Genomic DNA, 21,824 nt, shown 5'->3' with positions numbered 1-21,824 from the left:
ATAATTAAAGCAACTAAACAGACCTACACACACACACACACACACACACACACACACACACACACACACACACACACACACACGCACGCATGCACGCACCTATTAAAGATATGACAGCTACCCAACTTAGACCCAGTTACTCACTTACACACACACACCTATTAAAGATGTGACTGCTACCCAACTTAGACCCAGTTATTCCTAATTTTATTCCTAACTTAGACCCTCTGTATTCCTATTTTTTTTTTAAATACCTGTAATATTTTAAATAACTTTATTTCTGCTGCGTTTTAATTTTTAACACAGACTACTTTTTATCTTTTGCAAGCCACAAAATACATATTGTAAATTCTGTTTTATTAAACTTAAAAAAAAATTTTAATAGTTGTTTTTTTATGCTTTGAAAAAATTGTTAATTACATGTAGACTACTATTAAAATAAATTAAAAAAAAAAAACACTAACTTTTGGTTTATTTAAAATGGAAATTAAAATACAATGGAATTTATTTCATTGTTTTTATAAAAATTTTGTTTAAAAAAACAACTTGTCTCAAAAATGTGGTATGAAAGTTTTTTCATTAATCACTCCTTGTGTGCAAAAAATATGTTGTGTGAAAGCTCTTTGATATAATCATTCCTCGTGTGCAAGTGCAAAAAATATGTTGTGTGAAAGCTCTTTGATACATTTACTCCAAATGCGCAAGTAAAAAAAAAAATTTGGTATGAAAGCTTTTTGATATCACTCCTTATGTGCAAACTATAGTTTTTATTATTTAGTTGAAAAAAAGAAATCCTTGAAGTTCATTATGATTTCAGTTTCTATGTAATTTGAGTAAAACATCTGTGGTTAAAGCACAAAGACTTTGAGCTAAACGCTTTAAAAAAAAGTTCAATTGTTATTATACTGCGCTGAAGTTTCTTTTATCTTTTTTCTATAACACTAATCACACTTTAGAAAATTTTTACTAATGACTGATATATTAACAAAAATATTAATGAGATAGAGGGAACTTGACACTTTTAAATCTGCTGTACAATTGCAATACATTAGTAGATCTGTGGCTTTACTTTTTAAGTATTGTCTGTTGACAATTTCTATTGCAAAAATTGATTTTAGAGTAACAAAAAAGTTTCTTAGGTTATTCTATCTATTATTTTCAATTGCTATTGTATCCATCTCCTAGTTACAATCCCTGCTAGAGTTTGTGCTATTTGGAAGAATGGTTATCCACAGGGCTTTGGGAACATAAGTATTTATAACCCTTAAAATATGTTACAAACAAATTATTTAATTTTTTCAGTGCTATATTTGTTCATATGTTTTAAATATTTTCTTTGTCACATAAAATACTAAGCATACAATTTTGTATGAAAAGCTATAATAGATGCCCAAACAAATTATTCAAATATTAGAAAGGTGCTAAATATGGTAGCAAAGCTTTAATCTTTAAATCTTCAAAAAGACTAAACATAAAGATTTTAATTTATTAACTTCAGAAAGGTCAAATTTTTTCTTCCATTATACGAAAGCTTCACTAGATTACTTAATCTAATGCTCAGCAATGTTCCTTAATCTAACATAAAAAAACACAAGACATTTAACTTTTGAATATGCAGAGAGAAACTGTATAAAGTATCTACCAAAATGGAAGGAATGGATGTCTACAGGGCCTGATTCATTCTCATCATTTATGAAATGTCATCCTAACATGTCAATATGGTCACCTAAAGTTACAAGTCTTGCTCAAATGACCACTTTTAATATAGTATTTGTAGCTGATTTTCAAAATAAACTTCAGGATGTCATTATGCAATACAAAATTAAAAGCAAAACAATGGTTGAATATCCAGTAAAACAAAGTCCAAAAATGCATTGTAAACTTAGTTGGGCCTGCTTTGCCAAGCTTAAGCATCTCTTTTATTGTCATAAGGTTGCAAATTTTTTTTTTTTACAAACATTATAATGATAGCTGCTCAAAGGCTGCTATTATCTCTAGTTCCATCAACCAACTTAATCTTGCTTGACTTGTCATTCAACAAAGTCAAATCCTTTTACTATATCTGTCCTTGCAAGCTCTAAAAACATTTATTTGTCTAGTTTTTTCCCCCACACTTTGGAACTCTCTCTCTCTTATCTTCATATTTTCCTGACTCAAACAACCTACAACTTTTCAAGTCTTCTGTCATTCGTTTCCTTGCTCTTTAACTTTATTCTTTGTTTTCTAGTAACTCTCAACTTAATAGTGGTGGCTTGAAGCCTTATTGAGAGTGAAATAGATTTTTAAAAAAACTCTATAATTTGTTTTTATTTCTCTGTAATACATCAATATTATTTATGCAGAAAAATAACAACATTTTAATCATTCAGAAAAAATGTGCAAAATTCAAAACAATTCAACAAAATAAATAAAAATGTTCACTTGATGAAATACTTTATTTGAAATGTGCAAAAAGAATTAAAACAAAAACTGACTTAAGTGACCTATGCAGCTGAATACAATGATATTAAACGTCATTAAAGGAACAAATATTTGTTAGAAAATATTTGTTTAAATTATTTGTTAATAATAAGTATTTGTTAAAAATATTTGCTTAAATTATTTATAATGTACGAATATATTTGTATACTTACATTTATTGAATAAATAATATTTGTTTAACGAATATATATTTGTTGAACTAATAAACGGAAACAAATACAGTTGAATCCAATTAACTCGGACTCTAAAGGGGTATATATATTTTGTCCGATCCAGAGAATGTCCAAATTAAATGAAGTTTTGGTTTTATCTGACTTTTAAAAAATTTCTGACTTATCAAGATTATATCATGATACATTATGTTTTTTTCTTTTTAATTATTTTTTAATTAATTAATAAATAGGATTTAATCTACGCTTAACCAAATCGAAGATATCAGTGAAAATGTTTAGTTAGGTTTAATTACATATACGGCAAGGTTATTTTATTTTCGAGCATGCATAGTTTGGAATTTTATTGAAGTATTGGAAGCTTTGTTATTATATGCACTTATATGCAATTCAAAAATAAAGACCTAATTAAGCAAATTTTTTTGCCAAAGGGACTTCAAAATATAGTACGAGTTAGTGAATGAATCAGGGTATGACTTAAGTAGATGATTTTATAGTAAGTTGATAAAGAAAGTTCAAGGGGAATTGAAAACCCATCCAACTTATACAGGGTCTGAGTTAATGGGATTTTACTGTATATTCATTTAAACTTTTCAAATATCAAAATGCGATTGAAATTTTATTGAAATATCATTTAAGAGTTAAAAGTGTTGCCTTTAGTGTTAAAATTTATAAAAGGCTTTCTTTACTTTTTTATTAGCATGCAGAGAGATTTTTTCAGCTTTTTTTTAACTTCCGATCACATGTCATAATATTATAATACATGTCATCATTAATTAATAATAATAGTATCATTAAAAATAATAATAATCTTTATTTAATTGTAAACAAATATAATTATTATTAAATAAATTATCACTAACTATTACTTTCACTCAAGTCAAAGAAATATATACATATTACTCATACTTAATAAACATTAAGTTTAGGGACATTCATTTTTAGCAACAATTTACATATGCAAATTTTATTTATTTACTTTTTAGTTGAAAATAAAAATAATACAACTAGTAATAAAAATGTTTTGCACCAGTAGAAAAAGAGATGCAGTTTGGGTATGGTATGAAGAAATACCTGCAAAGTTTGGGAAAAGGGTGATAAAGTATAATGCAAAAGCTGCTGTGTACAAATGTAAGGTTTGGTTGCTCGAATGAGAAACCACAAAAGTGTTGGTAAATTTAATTTTTTGAAAAATGTTCAAGATAATGAAAACATTAATATTTGTCAAAACACTGCAGAAAACATGAACTAGGCAACTGAGGAAGCAAAAACTAGTCAATGTTTTGTTAAGAAAACTGAATCTAGTCAATCTACTGTAGATAAAGCAAATTTTATGTGTTCATATAAAATTGCAGTGGCAAGACAGTGACAACTAAACTAGATTCATACTTTATTAAAATCACAAAATCTGAAAAAGAAGCAATTGATGAGCAGATATCAAAAATGATTTATGCTACTAACTCACTTTTCAGAATGGTTGATTATCCAGAGTTTATCAAAATGAATTATTTTTTTACGTGCAGAATATAACCCTCCTAATAGAACTGATATTGGTGGAAAACTACTAGATACAGTTCACAAGAACAACTTAACTAGCTGTTCAGGATTGCTTCATGATCAGTCCGTAACAGTAAGTATTGATGGGAGGAGCAATGTCCATAATAAGCCAATAGTTTGTGCAACAGTAACAACAACAAATTCAGATATCTACATTGCAGATACAATTGATGCCTCTGGCCACTCACATAGTTCTGACTCGACGTTGTTGTTAATTCTATAAACAAATACAAAATACAATTTGGTTGTAAAGTTTGCAGTGTAGTAACTGATAACACAGCAAATGTGTTGAAAATCAAACAAAAATTGAAAACCCAAGAGGATATTAATGTTATTACGTATGGATGTTCAGCTTATATACTCAATCTATTAGCCAAAGATTTGGCAATAGAGTAAAGTTTTTGTTCTAAAAATAGATTTTTTTTTTCAGTAATGTAAGCCATTTTGGGATTGATATTCAGACAAACATTGCACAAAAGCAATAGAATTTCCTAAAAATAAAAGTGGTTATGGGATTGATTTTTAGACAAACAAACAATATGACTTCCTAAATTGGTATGCTATTCAAAACATCAAGGAGTAGATATTTCAAGTTGTTGAATTGTTGAAACCATTATTTAAGCTACATACTAAGTTGTAGCTACATACAAAGTTACATACCATGTTGCGGCTACATACAAAGCAAAAAAGGGGTTACGACTAGTAATGCTTAAACCAATTACTGTTGTATTAGACTTGATGCAGCAAGACAGTTGTACTATTGATGACAGTGTAGTGGTATGAAAAAACCTTTAGAGGAAATTAAGTCTTTAGCTAAGCTAAGATGCTAAGAAGAAGTCATCCAAAAGAATATAACAGGCAATGACCCCAGCTCATTTCTTGGCTAATATTGTTTATCTTTAATACAGAGGTAAAGATTTAACAGATAAAAAAAAATAGTGATTGAAATAGACTTTGCGGCTTCAAAAAAATTTGGTTAATTTTAAAGCAGAAGCAGCACATTTCTTTATGTTCCGTGATAACATTGTTTAAACTATTAAGCCATGTGATTAGTGGAAATCTCATAATAATTGAGTGAATTAGGAAGGTCCAAAAGGCATCAATCAGTTACTTACTGCTGTTGCTTTATCTGCAGGAGTTGAAAGAATACTTTTATTGTTTGGTCCTGTGCATTCAAACATTAAAAATAGACTCAAATTGGTTTTCTTATTCAATTAATTAAATTTATTGATTGCATTGCAATCAATGATACTAATTGATTGAACTTTTGAAACTTTGTAAATAACCAACATTAAAAAAAGATTTTTCAATATTTCAAATTAATTTAGTTATGATCTTACAATATTTTTAAAAACTAACAATATGTGATCAGAAGTTTATTTTTCAAAAACGTAATATAAATCATAAAAATCCAATTTAAATCAGAAAAATCGACTTTTTTTGAATTTTTTTATAAAAAAAATAATCATTATCAACCCTGGAATTAAGATTAATTATATAATTTGAAACAATACAAATATATAGTTTAGTATATATTTTTAATTAAATAAATAATTATTTACTTTCTAAAGTGAAATTTTTGATTTTTTATAATTAATTACATCTACACTAATGGTAAAATGATGGTTGATGACGTCTAAACTAACTGATTAATTACTTAAAGTGCATGAAAATGATTTATTTTTATTACAATAGTTAACTGCTAATAAGTACTAAATTATAGCATTACAAAATTAAGAAATTAATGACCTAGGTAACTATCAAGTAGATGTTTTTTTTTATTTTCAAATACTCAGTACTCCAATCAATTATTATGATTGTAAACAAAGTTTTTAAGTAAATTTATTTCAAAACTTTATATATTGGAATATTGGAGAACTAAGTGTAAAACGTGGTGATGTAGTGGTGGAGACGTAATACGGTAATGGTGTAGTAGTAGAGCACTTGCCTCATAAGTGGGAAGTTCTGAGTTTGATCTTCACCATGCTCAAAAAAAAGACATTTTCCTTATCTCAGCAGACTCATAAGGAAAATTTTATGTACACCTGCATCATCAACTAACTTAGAACGAGTATTTTTAACTGCTGGTAGTATTATATCAGAACAAAGAACTAATCTCAACATTGACAATACTGAAATGATAGTTTTTGTAAAAGAAAACATGATTAAATTAGAAAATGTCACCTGGCCTGGGTATGAAAAAGACAACAATGAAAAATAAAAAACTATGTTAAAAAAATATAAAGCATTAAAAAAAAATCCATTATTTGTATAGCTTTGAAGTTAGCAATGTGGCTTACATAAATCTACAACATTTTATATTTTTCATAATAAGTGTACCAACTTTTCTACTACTAGAAACATTTTAATTAAAAAAATGCCTCTTCTTTGGTTTAATTTGCTTCTTGGTTTAACAATTATTTATTTGTTAAAGAAATAAACCGGAATGATTATATTTGTTAAACGAATATTCATTAACATCTACTTGGTGGACAAACATTATTCATTCAGTAATTGTTCAAGGATTAAAATGAAAACAAAGGAATATTTGTAACCATTTAAGGAATAGTTATTAAATATTCCTTAATATTTGCCCCTCTCTAATTATCAATACAGAGTTGTAAAAAACATACACATATTTTTGTTCCATTTGGAAAATAAACAGAAAATGTGCTAGATGTGATAGAAACTTGTGCACAAATTATACCATCTGCTTTTGCATTAAAATTTCTATTAAATAAAGGTTTAATATGTAAACTTAAAGTTTGTGTGAGCATAAAGCTTTATCCTGTAAGCTTAAAACTTTATTGTGTAGGCTTAAAGCTTCATAGTCTTAGCTTAAGGCTTAAAGTGTTATAGTGTATAACCCTCGGAATTAGAAAAAATGTGGCAAGCAATAATTTGCCGACCTCCATCTTTTACAGATCAGCAAAAATAATATGATACAAAGGTCTTACTCTATAAGATATAGAAATGAGGTCAGCAATTTTTTGCTGACCTCAAACACTTTAAGGTTAGCATTGCCAAATGCCGACCTTAATTCTAAGGGGTGTAGTGTCAGCCTAATGCTCAAAGCTTCATTGGGTGAATATTGCTTCCTAAAAAGATATTTTTACCAACATTTTAGGATACAAGACATAAATTACTGTATCAATATGCAAATGGCAATATTATTATGATATATATCAAAGAAGAAAAAAAGAAAAATAAGATATTGATTTTAACTCAAAGGATGTTTCAATAGTGAAAGCTGCAGTCTCAGCTGGATTAATTAATATTGGTGATTGCTTATAAGGCTGAGAGAAGCCATAAAAAAGTTGATGCTGATGGACAAGTAAAAAAACAAAAAAGCAAAAATCAAAGACAAACTATTTAAAAAATAGACAACTACATTTTAGATATAAAAAAGGGAATTTTATTTTTCAATTTAGGTCCAACTATGTTTACAATGCGTTTTTACCTTGTCTAAAAGATAAAAGACTTTCAAAGAGAAAATCATTCGGAGATCTGCTCTAGATATAGCAACAGCATTCCATACAAGGACTAATTTGAGATTTGTAGAGATAAAGAATAGAATCCAGAGTAAAAAAGTGTCAAGCATGATAAAGAGATGCAGCCTTAAAAGATGCTAATTTTGCAATGGATTTGTTATATGATTTCTAAGAAAGATCAGAAGTAAGAGTTAATCCTAGAAGACGAAGGATAGATGATTCATCAATTACATTACCATTCATAAATATAGGAAGATCTAGATTATTACGATAACCATTAGCTTAGAAAAATTGAGTTTTATTTGAGTTAAAGGTTGCTCGCCACTGAGAGCCCTGTGCTGTAGCAGAAGTAAGATCTTTTTCAAGCTTAAATAACTCCTCCAAGCAATCAAAGAGTGCTGGCTTCTTATTAAGACAAGAATAAATGGTAGTATCATCAGCGAATAATGCCACCTTAGATGAGAGAATTTCTGGGATATCATTAATGTATATTAAAAAGAGTATAGGGCCAAGGATAGTACCTTGAAGAACCTTTGAAGTTAGAGGATATAAAGAAGAGTGCTATCCATCAAATGACAACTTTTATACTAGGATAGGTAAGGAAGGATTCAATAGTCTTTAAGATGTTACCTGAAACACCATGAGAAGAATGCTTAAGGAGAAGACCAGCATACCATACTTTATCAAAGGCTTTAGAACGTCGAGCGCAATAATTTTAACCTTTTCATCTCTATCTAATGCATGATAAAACCTATTGGCTATTACCATTAACAAATTAGCAGTAGAACAAGAAGATGGAAACCTATATTGATGATCAGAAAGTAAGTTATTAGATTCAATATAAGAGATTAAGTGTTTGTTAATTAAAGACTTAAAAACCTTGCTTATGATTGGAAGAAGACTAATGGAAAGGTGGTTAGATGAGTCAGATCGCTCTCTAGAAGTTTTGAAAATAGGAATATGAGATGCTGCTTTCCACCAGGCTGGAAAACAAGACTCTGATAAGTACTTGTTAAATAGTTTTGAAAGTAAAAACGACAGCTCTGGAGAATACTTCTGTAATAGACAATATACCTGTTATAGTAGAAGAAGTAGGAAATCACTTTAGATAAGAAGTTGGAATGATATGAATGTCAAGCAAATGATCAACCTCTTTGACAGCTAAATCAGGTAGAACAAAACTAGTGGAACCAAGAGATGATATTGATGAAAAGTTTTTAGCAAACAAATTAGCTTTGTCTTTGGGTGAGGTAATAAAATTTGAACCATTCAAGAGAGGTAGAATAACAGATTTGCCCTTATTATAGACACTGTTAAAGATTCTCAAGAAATCATGAGAGGCTAATTTTTGAGATGAAATATGAGATTTTGTGACCTGAAAGTAGCAGGCTTCGGCATTAGACAAAACCTTTTTACAATGGTTTCTAGTAATAGTAAACAGATGTCTGTTTTCTGCAGAATTGATTTGCTGATAGATATGAAAGTAATGGTTATGATTGGAAATTGCAGCAGCACAATGAGAAGAAAACCATGGAGAAGAGTAAGGCTTAACTTAGAATCGTCAAGAGAGAATAAAAGATTCCATGCCGAATCGTACAGTCAATTAGTAGGAAGTCTGTAGTAAATTAAATTGACTATTTGATTTTTCAAATTCGAATAGTTGATTTTGACTTTCGACTTTTAGTCAATTTAGTCGAAGTTGATAACAACACTAATTTCTTGAAAGCTATTTTTACAGTTTATTGTCATCCCAAATCAAAAATTTTTATGTAAGATGAGAACATTTATAGCATTTTAAATATTTAAAAAAATTTTTAATACAAAATGTCTAACTCTAAATAAAATAGTAAAATTTCATTTACTTTATAGATATCACTATAGCAGTCAGCCTAGATTAAAATTTCATTTAATTTATCACCAAGATAATTTACAAATTTTTGCAATAGGGTTTTTTTCATTAAACTTCATTTTGATAGGGGCTTGTGTTTACATTTGAACAATATTAGACCAATATTTCTTATTTTTATGCTGGTATTAAAAATATTTCGTTAACATTCAATCATTTACAGAGATTTTAAAGATAATGATTATCAAACTTTATTTTTTATTGATTTGCTAAAATAAATACTTGTTGTGTCATCTGCAAAGTATTGAAAACTTCTAAATTTTAGAGTTTTAAACAAATCGTTTGTATTAATCAGAAACAACACAGGACCAAAAACCCTGTGGTATAACAACTTTTCATACAATGATAGGTAATAACTGTTTTAAATAAAAGATCTAAATCAGAAATTTTTTAACCTAATATGCTGGTAGCATATTTAAATACGAAAGTATTAAAGTTATGATTCGGTATTTAATACGTAAAGGTATAAATTATTATAACATACCTCGGATAGCTGTCCAGCAATCTTTTAGAGTAGAGTGCTTTGCAAGTTCTTCAAGCGTAATTGAACCATTCCTACCCTCGACACCTGCAACTTTATTTTCATTCACAAACCGTATCCAATGCATGAGACTTCTACCAGGTTTTAATGCAACTTTGTTTCGAACCAATCTTTGCGAAGAAGAAGGTGAAGGAAATAATGCTTCGCCCATTATATCCTTTGCAAAATGTTCGCTAGCATTTAACTTAAAGTGATCGTTATTTATAGTTTTTTCAGGTAAAATGTTAGGCCCTCCCGGGCGACTGGTCGAACAACCCAGTTTATTCTAATTTGCGCTTACAATAACATCCGGATAAACAAAGTTATCATTTTCGAAGAAATAATGTCAAAAATGAATTAAAAATTAAATTCTAAATCAAGGAATAGCTTAATTGAGTATCAGCTTGTTTTACAGACTCTTTTATCTTTTATTATGATATCTATCACTCTATTACGTGCTGTTTTAAGTTACTAATAAAACTTGTTAGTCATAAAACGCTGAAGGTTGACCATACTTTCAATTGACTAGTTAAAAACGATTGGTTATTTGGAAAACGTTAACGCTTGACAATAGTTTTTTTCGCTGAATTCGATTTTTTTTTTAATAATATTTTTTTATTATTGAACTATTAGGAAATTAAACTTATTAAATTAACTTACAATATAAATTTTCTGCTGAAAATCACACTTTATAGCTGAAACATATTTATTTGATATAGAAAGCATCTGCTTTTTTTTTACGTGCAGGTGTTTTTTTTTAAAACTAGAATATTTAAAAACTTTTTTAAAAAACCCTAATTTTTTATGTATTTCGATGAGGTATGTTTAGGAGATTTCTTTTTTTATTTTATAAAAAGAACATGCTAATATATTCTAATAAAAGGTTTTCTCCCTGTTGTACTTAACGTCAATGAAAATTGTTTGTCATGTTTATTTACGGCATTTGTTTATTTATTCAATTCTTTTAACAACGTTTACGCAATTTTAAAGTTTGCGTCAAACTATTATCAGGGTTTAAAAGAGCGATTTAAAAAAAAGTCATACTATATGAAAAAAGTTATGAATATATTTTAAGCTATATATATCATACATAAATAGCTATATGTATTTTAAGCAGTGCCCACGCCGTCAGTTGGAAGGAGCCTAAAGATTGTTTTTTTTTTGCAATACGTAACGGTAGGTTTTTTAAAATTTTTCTGACGACAGCTTTTTTTTTTTTTTGGAAAGGGTGATGGGGGTCTATATATAGACACTTCCTTCCATAATTATTCAAATGGTCATACTTTTCGATATAAGTTATAAAAGTTTTACTTAATAATAAGAGAAAAACTGAAAGCAAAATTTACCTGAATTATATGTCGCTTTCCCATTTATTAAGTTTGCATTAAAATTAATAAAATGTCCCATTAGATTCTTTCATAACTTACTTGCCTATTTAATCCCCCAAGAGACAAAAACCGCTATTGAGATTCTTGGCATTTTATATAACGACTTATCCAACTTGTCGAATTCAATTTTATGCTGTTCATTGATAAGTTTTTTCCATACTTTTTGCATCATTAGCCATTCGTTTTTGACATTACTTATTCCATAAAAGTCCTATAGGAGAGAGGTCATTCTATTCAACATTTAATCATTCTCTTACTCAGCCAATTTATACAATGTTCTGGAGATTATGTTCTGGAGATTATGTAATTTATACAATGTTCTGGAGATTATTTAAGCTTTGGGTTGTTTTCTTCTAAAAAATAAATGGCTTCCCATTAAGCAAACTTTTAAGAGGAAAAGCATGACTTTTTAAAAGTGTCTGAATAAACTACTTTTGTTATTACTCCTTCAACTTTTACAATGTCAACTGTAGCATTTCGAACAAAACAGTCTCACACCTTAACGCTACATCTACCATGTTTCACAATTGATAATACATACAGCTTTATGGTACGTTATAACAACTTTTATTTGAACTAATAATCATCTCTTGAAAACATAGACTTCAACATTGTAGATGTGGACGTCGGTCCACGTTTACAGTCATTGATTATTCATTTTTATGTGGTTCAAAAATGGTAATGGCACCCACTCAAGTGACACCTACTCGCACCGGCCCTGGCGGTAGTATATATATATATATATATATATATATATATATATATATATATATATATATATATATATATATATATATATATATATATATATATATATATATAATATGCATATATAAATATATACAGGGGCGTATGTGTATATATATACATATATATATATATATATATATATATATATATATATATATATATATATATATATATATACATAATTTGCTTATATAAATATATACATGGGCGAATGTGTGTATATATATATATATATATATATATATATATATATATATATATATATATATATATATATATATATATATATATATATATATATATATATATATATATATATATATATATGGCGAATCCATTGCAAGGGGGGTGATCTACCCCTCTTTCTTCCTTTTTTTTTAAAATAGTTTTTTTTATGTATTTGTATATATTTAACACAAAATTTTGTTTTAAAAAGAAGGAACTAAATTAGGCAGGCTTTTAAAAAATTATATGAGTTAATATTAGATCTTATCTGTAGAATTTTATGAAATGTTAAGTAAATGTTTGAAATTTTATGTAAAGTTTGACAAACTCTGTTCTGCAAATTGGTCCATAAAAAATTGTTATTTAAGTATAAATTCATTAACTGTGTTTAGAGAAAAAAAAGTCTTTAAAGATAAAGAGTTAATTTAAATCGTTTTTCCACATGTATTAAAAGCATAAAATATTATAATTATTGAGTTTGTAAATATTAAAAAATATAAATTATTTTCTAAATAATGGTTTAGAATGAGTAAAACGATCCATAAAATTAACAGTATGACTATGATAGTTTATTTTCCTCAATAAATATATATTTTCTAAGGCACCATCTGTAAGTTTTTATTTCTTGGGTTGGTAAGCTAGAAGTGTAAATAAAATGTACCAGGTAGATTGAGGTTGAAGTAGTAAAGTTACATTTAAATTCTAAAGTTCATAGGTATTCTACCGATAAGCATTTGTGACTGTTATGCATAATGTTAAGATTATAGAAAGGTGTAATGAGTAAGTGGATAAAAATTAAAGTTAATTGAAATAGATTCTTTTTTTTCATTATTTGTTATTAAAATTTAAAGAAAATCATTAAATTTAAAGATAGAGAATTTAAAATTCGCGTTGATTCATAAAGGGATGACGTTAAACCTATTCAATAGTTTGATATTTTGGCAAGGCTTTACAATTTCAACAAAATTAACCTCTATTTTGAAGAGTACTTTGATAGACCAAACAAATAATGGGTTTTTAAATGGAGGGGAGGGGGGAAATAAGGTTACTTATTATTATTATCATTACTAAAAAGAAAAGACGACGAAACCTTGTTGTTAAACTTCGATATAAACGATATTGTTTTGATTACTTCGAAAATGGAAAAAAAATATTTATATTGATCTTAAAGCACTTTTATGAAATTAGAAAAGGTTACAAAATATATCAACGTTACGTAAAAGTAGGGAGGAGAATGGGTCTAAAAAATTCCAGTTGAATACTTAGATCTTACAGAGATCGCAAGGATAAGGATGGGTCTAAAAAAGTTTCGGTTGGATACGTGTTGATTTACAGAGATCAGATACTCAAAGACACCTGCGTTGTAACCTAAAATTTACGAAGTATAAGTCAATATTTATAAAAAAAAAATTAGAATACAAAGTGTTTAAAGAAAATAAGCAAAAAGATAGCATATAAAAGCTAAAAAGGCAAGCGAATAGTATTCCATACTATTTATACATTGTGTCCTCCAGTCAAGGATGCAGCTGCGTTTGTTAGTAATAATTAATTACTAAATTTTTTTGATTGGAAAAAGAATCCAGGTCATTGCATTGCAGCAGCGCTAACTCAAAATGCAGTTAGCCTAACAATATATACCCAGCGGACACGGGTCCAAATAAAAACGCCTTATAAACAATTAAAAGACGTTTAAAAGACGTCTTTATTACGTCTCGTGCTTGCGGAGTATTTATGTTAATGTTGTTGGCTAACTCTATGTAAAATATATATATTTTTTTACTAATAACTTAAGCGTTTCTACTCGTAACTCATTTTTCATATTTATTATAACGTAACATTTAAAATTACAAATTTGAATATGAATGCTAACCTAAATATGGCAAAAAGATATCTGCGAGGATTAAAAATTAGAAAACAGGTCGTTAACTCTCGCTTTGATAGCAAGGCAAAAATTAATACAATAATATAATATACAAAAATAGTAATAATCAAATATAATACAAAACAACGTTTTTCTTTCTATAACCTTTAAAGATGGGAATATTAATTTATCAAAAGTAAAATGATTTAACAAAAACCATCGAATATCTTTAAAAAAAGAAAAAAATAAATTCATCTTTAATTCGTTATAGTGAAATGTTAACAAAGCAACTTCAAAAAACAACAATTGTATAAAAATCTATTCAAAAAACCATAAAAACATGTATAGAGACGGTATAAAAACATTAGGACAAAATGAAGTTGCAACATCTAGACATTTAATTATCCGGATCTGTTAACAATGCCATTTGTTTCTTCAGACGATCTATTTCAACTTGTTGATTAAGTCTAATTTTTCTTTCGTTATCCAGGTCTTCTGTTACTTGAGAAATGAACAATTTAAAACGTTTCTCCATGTCCGTCAGTTTTTCAGTAAGCGCAATTACTTGAGATTTCAGCCCATTGATATCATCCGAGCTGTCGATATGCTGTAAAAATAAATAAATTAAATAGACGCATCCAGCATCCCGATGACGTAATGTTTAGTGGCGATGTAATGCACTCGGACAATTATAAAATAAAAATAACGTAATAACTGTTTAAAAATACGAATTCTCAAGTAGAGGAGGATATGGAATTATTGAAGTATCAATTGTTTTAGAAATAAACAGTACAACTAATTTGAAATTTACAGAAAAAACTATGGAGTGAAAATAAAAAAACTCGATACTACTACTAACGTAGTCCTATTACTATTAACGTAGTTCGTATTACTACTACTAACGTAGTTCACTATTATTAAAGAAATAAGAAAACTACGCAATACACACACACAAAAAGCGTTAAAACACAGCTTACTTACTAAATACTTTGTATAACTTATATAGTTGTCAAAAAAAAAAAAGCAAAGCAAGTATAAAAAATGAAGTTCGTGATTTAAAAGTTTAAACTAGCAGTTTGACTAGCTTTTTTAGCAGGGCATATTAGCTATGCCCTGCTGGAAATTATGGATATTGTAATCTTTTTTATTCACCTCCCAAAAACTGCATAGTACACTGCAGTTGAGAAAACTACTCTTATTTTTTGTAGCGGGGAAAAACAGATTGAGCATGGTACTTCTAGAGGCGTAGGGTGGATTTAAACCTCGAACCTTTTAACTGTGCGAAAGTTATAGTAGATCAAGGCAATGGGGCATCTCATATCATAAAACTAAAACAAATAAAAATCTCATGTTTACAAATTTTTAATAATTTGAATTCATACCTGGCATTAAACCTACCGTATATTATAAAAGGAAATATTTGCAATTTTAAACTAAATGTTGCTTTTGTGAATAATATTGGTACTGTTCATTGTGTACCTGACACTTTTGGTTTTACTGAAACATTATTAAAAAACTTTTTAAATGGTTTCCTTTATGTATTAACCTCAGGTAAATGAGAGCTATTATTGCTATTGAACTTATCACCAATATTAACTAATTTCCTTTTATAATAAAAAAACATTACTATGAACACACAACTGTGAACTAAATAATAAACAAAAATATTTTTGGTCACCAATAAAAGTATCTTCTAAACGAAGTAGAAAGCATGAAGCTGGAATGAAAAAGGAAAATCAGAATGATGATATAACCTGATTTATTATCCGCACTTTTTGAACATCTTCAATTTTAACAAGGCTGCAAGCAACCACTATTAGAGTTGGAAGTTACTGGAAGAAAAAAGATGAAGTTTATAGAGCAAGATAACGATTGACAGACGACTTAAATGATTGCAAATTATATGAATCAGGAAGACAAGATGAAGGAAACGAATTCCAGAGAACTGATGTAGAAGGAAAAAAACTAGACGAATAAGAATTTTTGGAGCACTTAGGAACAGTCACAGTAAAAGGATGAGACTTAATTGAATGAAAAGTAACACGAGAATGAATTTTAGTAGATGGCACAAGAAATGCCAGCTATTTAGGGCATTATAACATTTATGCTCATTATAGTACTTATAGAAATGCCCATTATAGTATTTATAGAAAAGAGAAAGAGAAGCAATATTACAAGGATGTGACAATGGTTAGAGGTTGGCTGCAAGAGCAGGTCCAACTATGTTTACAATGCAATTTTGCACCTTGTCTAAACGAGAAAGGGCATCATTCGAAGATCTGCTCCAGATATGGTAACAGTATTTTATACCAGGACGGATTTGAGATTTATAAAAATAAAGAATAGAATTCTGAGTAAGAAGGTGGAGAGCATGATAAAGAGATGCAACCTTAGCAGATACTAATTTTGCAATATATTTGATATATGACTTTCAAGAAATATCGTAAGTAAGAGTTAATCCTAAAAGATAAAGGGTAGATGATTCATTGAGTACACTACTGTTCATAAATATAAGAAGATTTCGATTACTGAGATAACGATTAGCTGAGGAAAATTGAGTTTAATCTGGATTAAAGTTCACCAGCCACTGAGAGCTGTAGCAGAAGTGAGATCTCTCTCAAACTCAAATGTCCCCTTCAAGCAATCAGAGAGTATTGGCTTCTTATCAAGACAAGAATAAATGGTAGCACCATCAGCAAACAATGCTACCTTAGATGTGAGAACTTTTGGAAGATCATTAATGTAAATTAAAAAGAGTAAAGGCCAAATATAGAAACTTGAGGAACCCATGAAGTTACAGGATATGAAGAAGATTGCTGTCCATTGAAGACAACTTTTTATACAACAATTAATAAAAAAGGATTCTATAACCATAAAGATGTTATCTGATACATCATAAGAAGAAAGCTTAAGGAGAAGACCAGCATACCATACTTCATCAAAGGTTTTAGAAATGTCAAGAGCAATAACCTCAACCTTTCCACCTCTACCTAATGCATGATAAAACATATTGGTTATTACCGCTAATAAATCAGCAGTAGAAAAAGAAGATCGAAATCCGTATTGATGATCAGAAGGTAAGTTATTAGATTCAATATGAGCGATTAAGTGTTTGTTAATTAAAGACTCAAAAACCTTATTTATGATAGAAAGAAGACTAATGGGACGGTAGTTAGATGAATCAAATCACTCAGCAGAATTTTTAAAAATAGGGATAAGAGAACACTTCTGCAAAACTATAACAGGTATGTTGTCTTGACCACAGACTGTCGAAGAGTCTAAGCAGGAAACCACCTTAGTTACAGAAGCTGAAATAATATGAATGTAAAGCAATAGATCAACCTGTTTGTCAGCTATATCAGGTAGAACGTGACTGGTGGATTAGACAATCAAGATTGGACAATTTTGGATTAGAAAATAAATAACCATATTAAAAAAGAATTTAAAAAAAGTTTTTATGCACCAACACAAATGGCAATGGGGTTAAGTACTACTTACCTCAATCACAACCTTTGTCTTGCCTCAAAAACAACCTTTGTCTTACCTCACAGATTCATTCCTATTAAAACCACTCCCCACAACAAACTTAAATTCTTTATGCATCTTTTAACAAAAAAACTTTTGAAACAAAAAGAATAAAAATTGATTAACATACTTTGTGAATTGTGGATGGTGGATTCTTGCCAGGAATTTTGGCTCTTTGCATATGCTTTAATTGTTCTGTTGGTTTAATTGAGTCTAAGTCTATATCATCTAAAGATAAAGATTAAACATTTTATTGAATATTAGAAATACTGAAGACTCCATAGATTTCAGTATGGAATCATTAATATCAAGTAATGTTAATTCTTGTAAAAGTTAATTAAATTTTTTTATTAAACATTTCATTGAAATAAAAGGCAATAAAGTAATTAAAAAATAATTTTTTTTTAAATAAACAATATAATTAAATCAAAAAATATTTTTTATTTACAAATAAAAATATTTTTTATTTTGTGAAATCAAATCTTGATAAAATATAACAACAAACCTTGTTTATTGGACTTGGTATCATCAGAAAGAGTTTTTGAAGTTTCTTTTATTTTTGAAGTTGAAAAATCTTTTTTGCCAGTCTCTTTTTGTGTTTCAGGAACAGGAACTTTTTGTGTCTCTGGAACAAGAAAACCTGGTAGTTTTTGTGTTTCTTTATCAGAAACTTTAGAAGTTGATGTAGATCCGATACGACTTAGAAGTCCCACACCTTTTTGGAGCAATGAAATATCTCCATCAGGCTTTTCAGGCTTTGGTGGTGGACCAGGAGCTTGAGGCTTAGGCTTTGATTGCGCAGGCAACAATGGTTTTGGCTTATTACCAGGCGGAGGAGGTAATTTTCCTTTTTTAACCTCACTTTGATTGCTTGCTGAAAGTTTTGCTTCTAATTCTAAGAATCACATAAAGATCTTATAAAATCAAATATAATTATTAAGTTGATTAAAAAGAACTTTAAAAAACTGATTAAAAACATGTTTAAGATGATCTAAAAGACTATACAATTCAAAGTATAAATACTTTAAAGAGTGCTGCATAATTAATTTTAAATTACTTTTATGGTATCATTCCAAGTTAATATTAAATACTAAAACAAATAAATGCATAATTTAAATGGCATTTATTAGATATTTTTTTATCTAAGAAAAGTCAGGTAAGAGTTAAAATGCAAAAAAAGATCTTTAAATTTGGATAAAAATACTGTACCAGTATGGGTTGAAAATTCCATACAATACAAGCACACCTTGTTCCTTTTATTGAAAGAAAACTGAGATATTTAGTAAACAAAACCTCAAAATCTGTTAAATAAGTTTGCGATGTCAGAAATAAATTACATTAAGAAAAACTGATGATATGGCAATCTTTATTGCATCATTACACAGAAGATTTCATCTACTATCAGGGGCTATTCTAGACTGTTTACGACAGCGCGACTGTATTTAGGCGCCGCCCAAATTATAAATTGAGGACCTTTTTTTTTTAAATGTTTTTTTACAACAAATCTTGTTTTTTTGCAAAAGAAACTAGGATTTTCGGCAATACTACTGCTAAATTTTGCTGGAACAGGGGTTACCGCTGCCCAAATTTTTCTCCTAGAATAGCCCCTGACTATATCTATGAAAGGATTTCTTCATGCATTTTGTACACTTCAATTCTTAAAATGGATGCTTTAATTTTCAAAAAAAGAAAAAATAAAGAATAATGAAATCCAAAAATTATTTTTTGGCCATAAAAAAAGCCTTTTATTTTATCAAGATAGCACTTGCCTAACCTCAAAACTTCAGTCAATGTATGTAATGAAGTCATCACAGCTTTTTCAAAATCAACCCTTTTTCACCTGCATTGTGTGTCATATACAGTATTTATAGATGTATGTATGTATATATGTATGCAGTGAAGAACCTAGAGTTTACTTGGGAATAACGCTTTTTTTTGGCAACATTGAGGAGGAGGAGGGGGTGGGGTAAGAGGGATTTGAGTCCCCCCTCCTCTTCTCCCCTTAATTAAAACCAGTGCAGCAACAATGATTTTTAGTAATCATTTTTTCAATCATCATTTTAATCATTTGTGTTTATCTTGTTTAGTTTTATCCTAAGATAAGGAGTTGATTTAAAGGCATTTTTTTTGAATTACATCAATTTACTGGTGGAATTTTACTAATGACTTCAAAAAGTGGTTTTGTTGCAAATACCACACTACTAGTAAATAATTACTGAAAATTGTTTAAAGTATTTTAACCATTTATTAACTATATTTTAGTAAATTCAATTTTAGTAGTTATGTTTGTATTTAGTAGTAATGTTTAAAAAAAATAGTAATTAAATGTTTAAATACTTTAAACAATTTTTAATCAATATTTACATTACATAATATATTTACATACATTAAATCGCACAATATTTGTAAAATTAACAAAATAATTCCCTGATTTTCACCCAATTTCAAGTACTTTTTCCCTGAGTTCGGGTGGTGAAAATTATATAATTTTCCTTGTTAATGTTAAAGGATATAATACTTTTGCAACTGAATCCATGTTCCCTTAATATTTTTATTAGAATTTTTTAATGAGTTAAATACTTCTTCTTAATTGATAGCAATCTGTTAAAGGAAGGTTTTTAAGTAATAAAAAGTAGTTTAGTAAGGAAATAAAATCATAAAAGTCCATGAATTATAAAAAATATATTTTCAAAAATAGCAATTTGTATCTATCATATAACCTTATATAAAACTAAAAAATATTCCCTGAGTTTTCCCTGATTTTAAAGATTTTCAAAAAAAGTTCCCTGAAGTTTCTAGGTATTCCCTGATTTTTTAGAATTTAAAAACTTTTCCCTGGTTTTCCAGGTTTTCCCTGAGTGCCATGAACCCTGTTGAATAATTATTCGAATAAAAAACATATGCATTTAATAAACATATTTACTATTATTTTAATTTAAAAATTTTAATTTAAGTATTAGCAAATGTTCATTTAACTTTTACTAAGGGTTAATAATGTTTTAAGTGATTTAAAGGTGCCTTTTAAACGAAAGATATTTAAAGAAGAGATAATTACTGTAAAGATAATTTTAAAAACGTTATATTTTATTGATATTGATAATATATTACATATTGATATTGATAACATATTATATTTAAAAAAATATATATATTATTAATAATTAAGTATAATTATAAAAATTACATTTAATAAGTAAGTTACATTTACTATGGGTTATTTTAAACAGATCTTAATAAAACTTTTATTAAGTTATTTTATTCGCTATTTGTATTATTTTAAGTCAAAAAGAATATGGAAAAGAAACAAAACTTTCTAAAAAAGTTTACGTTTTGTTTTTTTGTTTTCCTCAAACTTTTTTTCTGTAAACTAAAATAGCAAGTAAAGATCAAAAATTCTTTCAAAAAATAAATTTGCGCGATAGTTATAAAAACTGAAACTTTTTACTTTAGTTCATTTATTATTAAAAGCAGTTTATTCTTAATTTTTTTTCTTCTATTTTTAATAAAAAAGCAAAAGAAAAATTAAAAATAATTTTTGGGTGCTTTTTTGTGGGCGCCCCATACCGCTCCAACAGTACTAACACAGGTCTGACTTCATCCCTGGCATATATGTATGTACGTATGTATGTAAGTATGTATGCGTGTATGTATGTATACATGTATACATGTATGTATGTATGTATGCATGTTTGTATGTATACATGTATGTATGAATGTATATATGTAAGTATGAATGCATGCATGCATGTATGAATGTATGTATGAATGCATGCATGTATGTATGAATGTATGTATGTATGTATGTATGTATGAATGCATGCATGTATATATGTATGTATCTATCAATACACACACACACACACACACACACACACACACACACACACACACACACACACACACACACACACACACACACACATGATATTCAGTGATATACATACATACAT

General features: G+C 28.3%; 2 protein-coding genes across 3 annotated transcripts in view; both read right to left on the bottom strand.

Moving 5' to 3' along the window:
* The window catches only part of LOC100214886 (cytochrome b5 reductase 4), a 42,825-nt gene extending 31,983 nt beyond the window's left edge, over nt 1–10,842 (bottom strand). For both annotated transcript variants that reach the window (XM_065794007.1, XM_065794008.1), the window contains exon 1: nt 10,090–10,842. In XM_065794007.1, coding sequence (XP_065650079.1) covers nt 10,090–10,297 — 208 coding nt within the window. In that variant the 5' untranslated portion in view covers nt 10,298–10,842. The remainder of the gene's footprint in view (nt 1–10,089) is intronic.
* A 3,565-nt stretch (nt 10,843–14,407) lies between these two features.
* The window catches only part of LOC100211329 (SH3 domain-containing kinase-binding protein 1), a 36,958-nt gene continuing 29,541 nt past the window's right edge, over nt 14,408–21,824 (bottom strand). Inside the window, exons 7-9 of the mRNA XM_065794006.1 lie at nt 18,380–18,769; nt 18,005–18,102; nt 14,408–14,956 (exon numbers count right to left, since the gene is read on the bottom strand). Coding sequence (XP_065650078.1) covers nt 14,747–14,956; nt 18,005–18,102; nt 18,380–18,769 — 698 coding nt within the window. The 3' untranslated portion in view covers nt 14,408–14,746. The remainder of the gene's footprint in view (nt 14,957–18,004; nt 18,103–18,379; nt 18,770–21,824) is intronic.

The sequence above is a fragment of the Hydra vulgaris genome, chromosome 03 (genome assembly GCF_038396675.1).
Source record: "Hydra vulgaris chromosome 03, alternate assembly HydraT2T_AEP".
NCBI classification, from domain to species: Eukaryota; Metazoa; Cnidaria; class Hydrozoa; order Anthoathecata; family Hydridae; genus Hydra; species Hydra vulgaris.
This window is presented reverse-complemented; position numbering and strand designations above follow the sequence as displayed.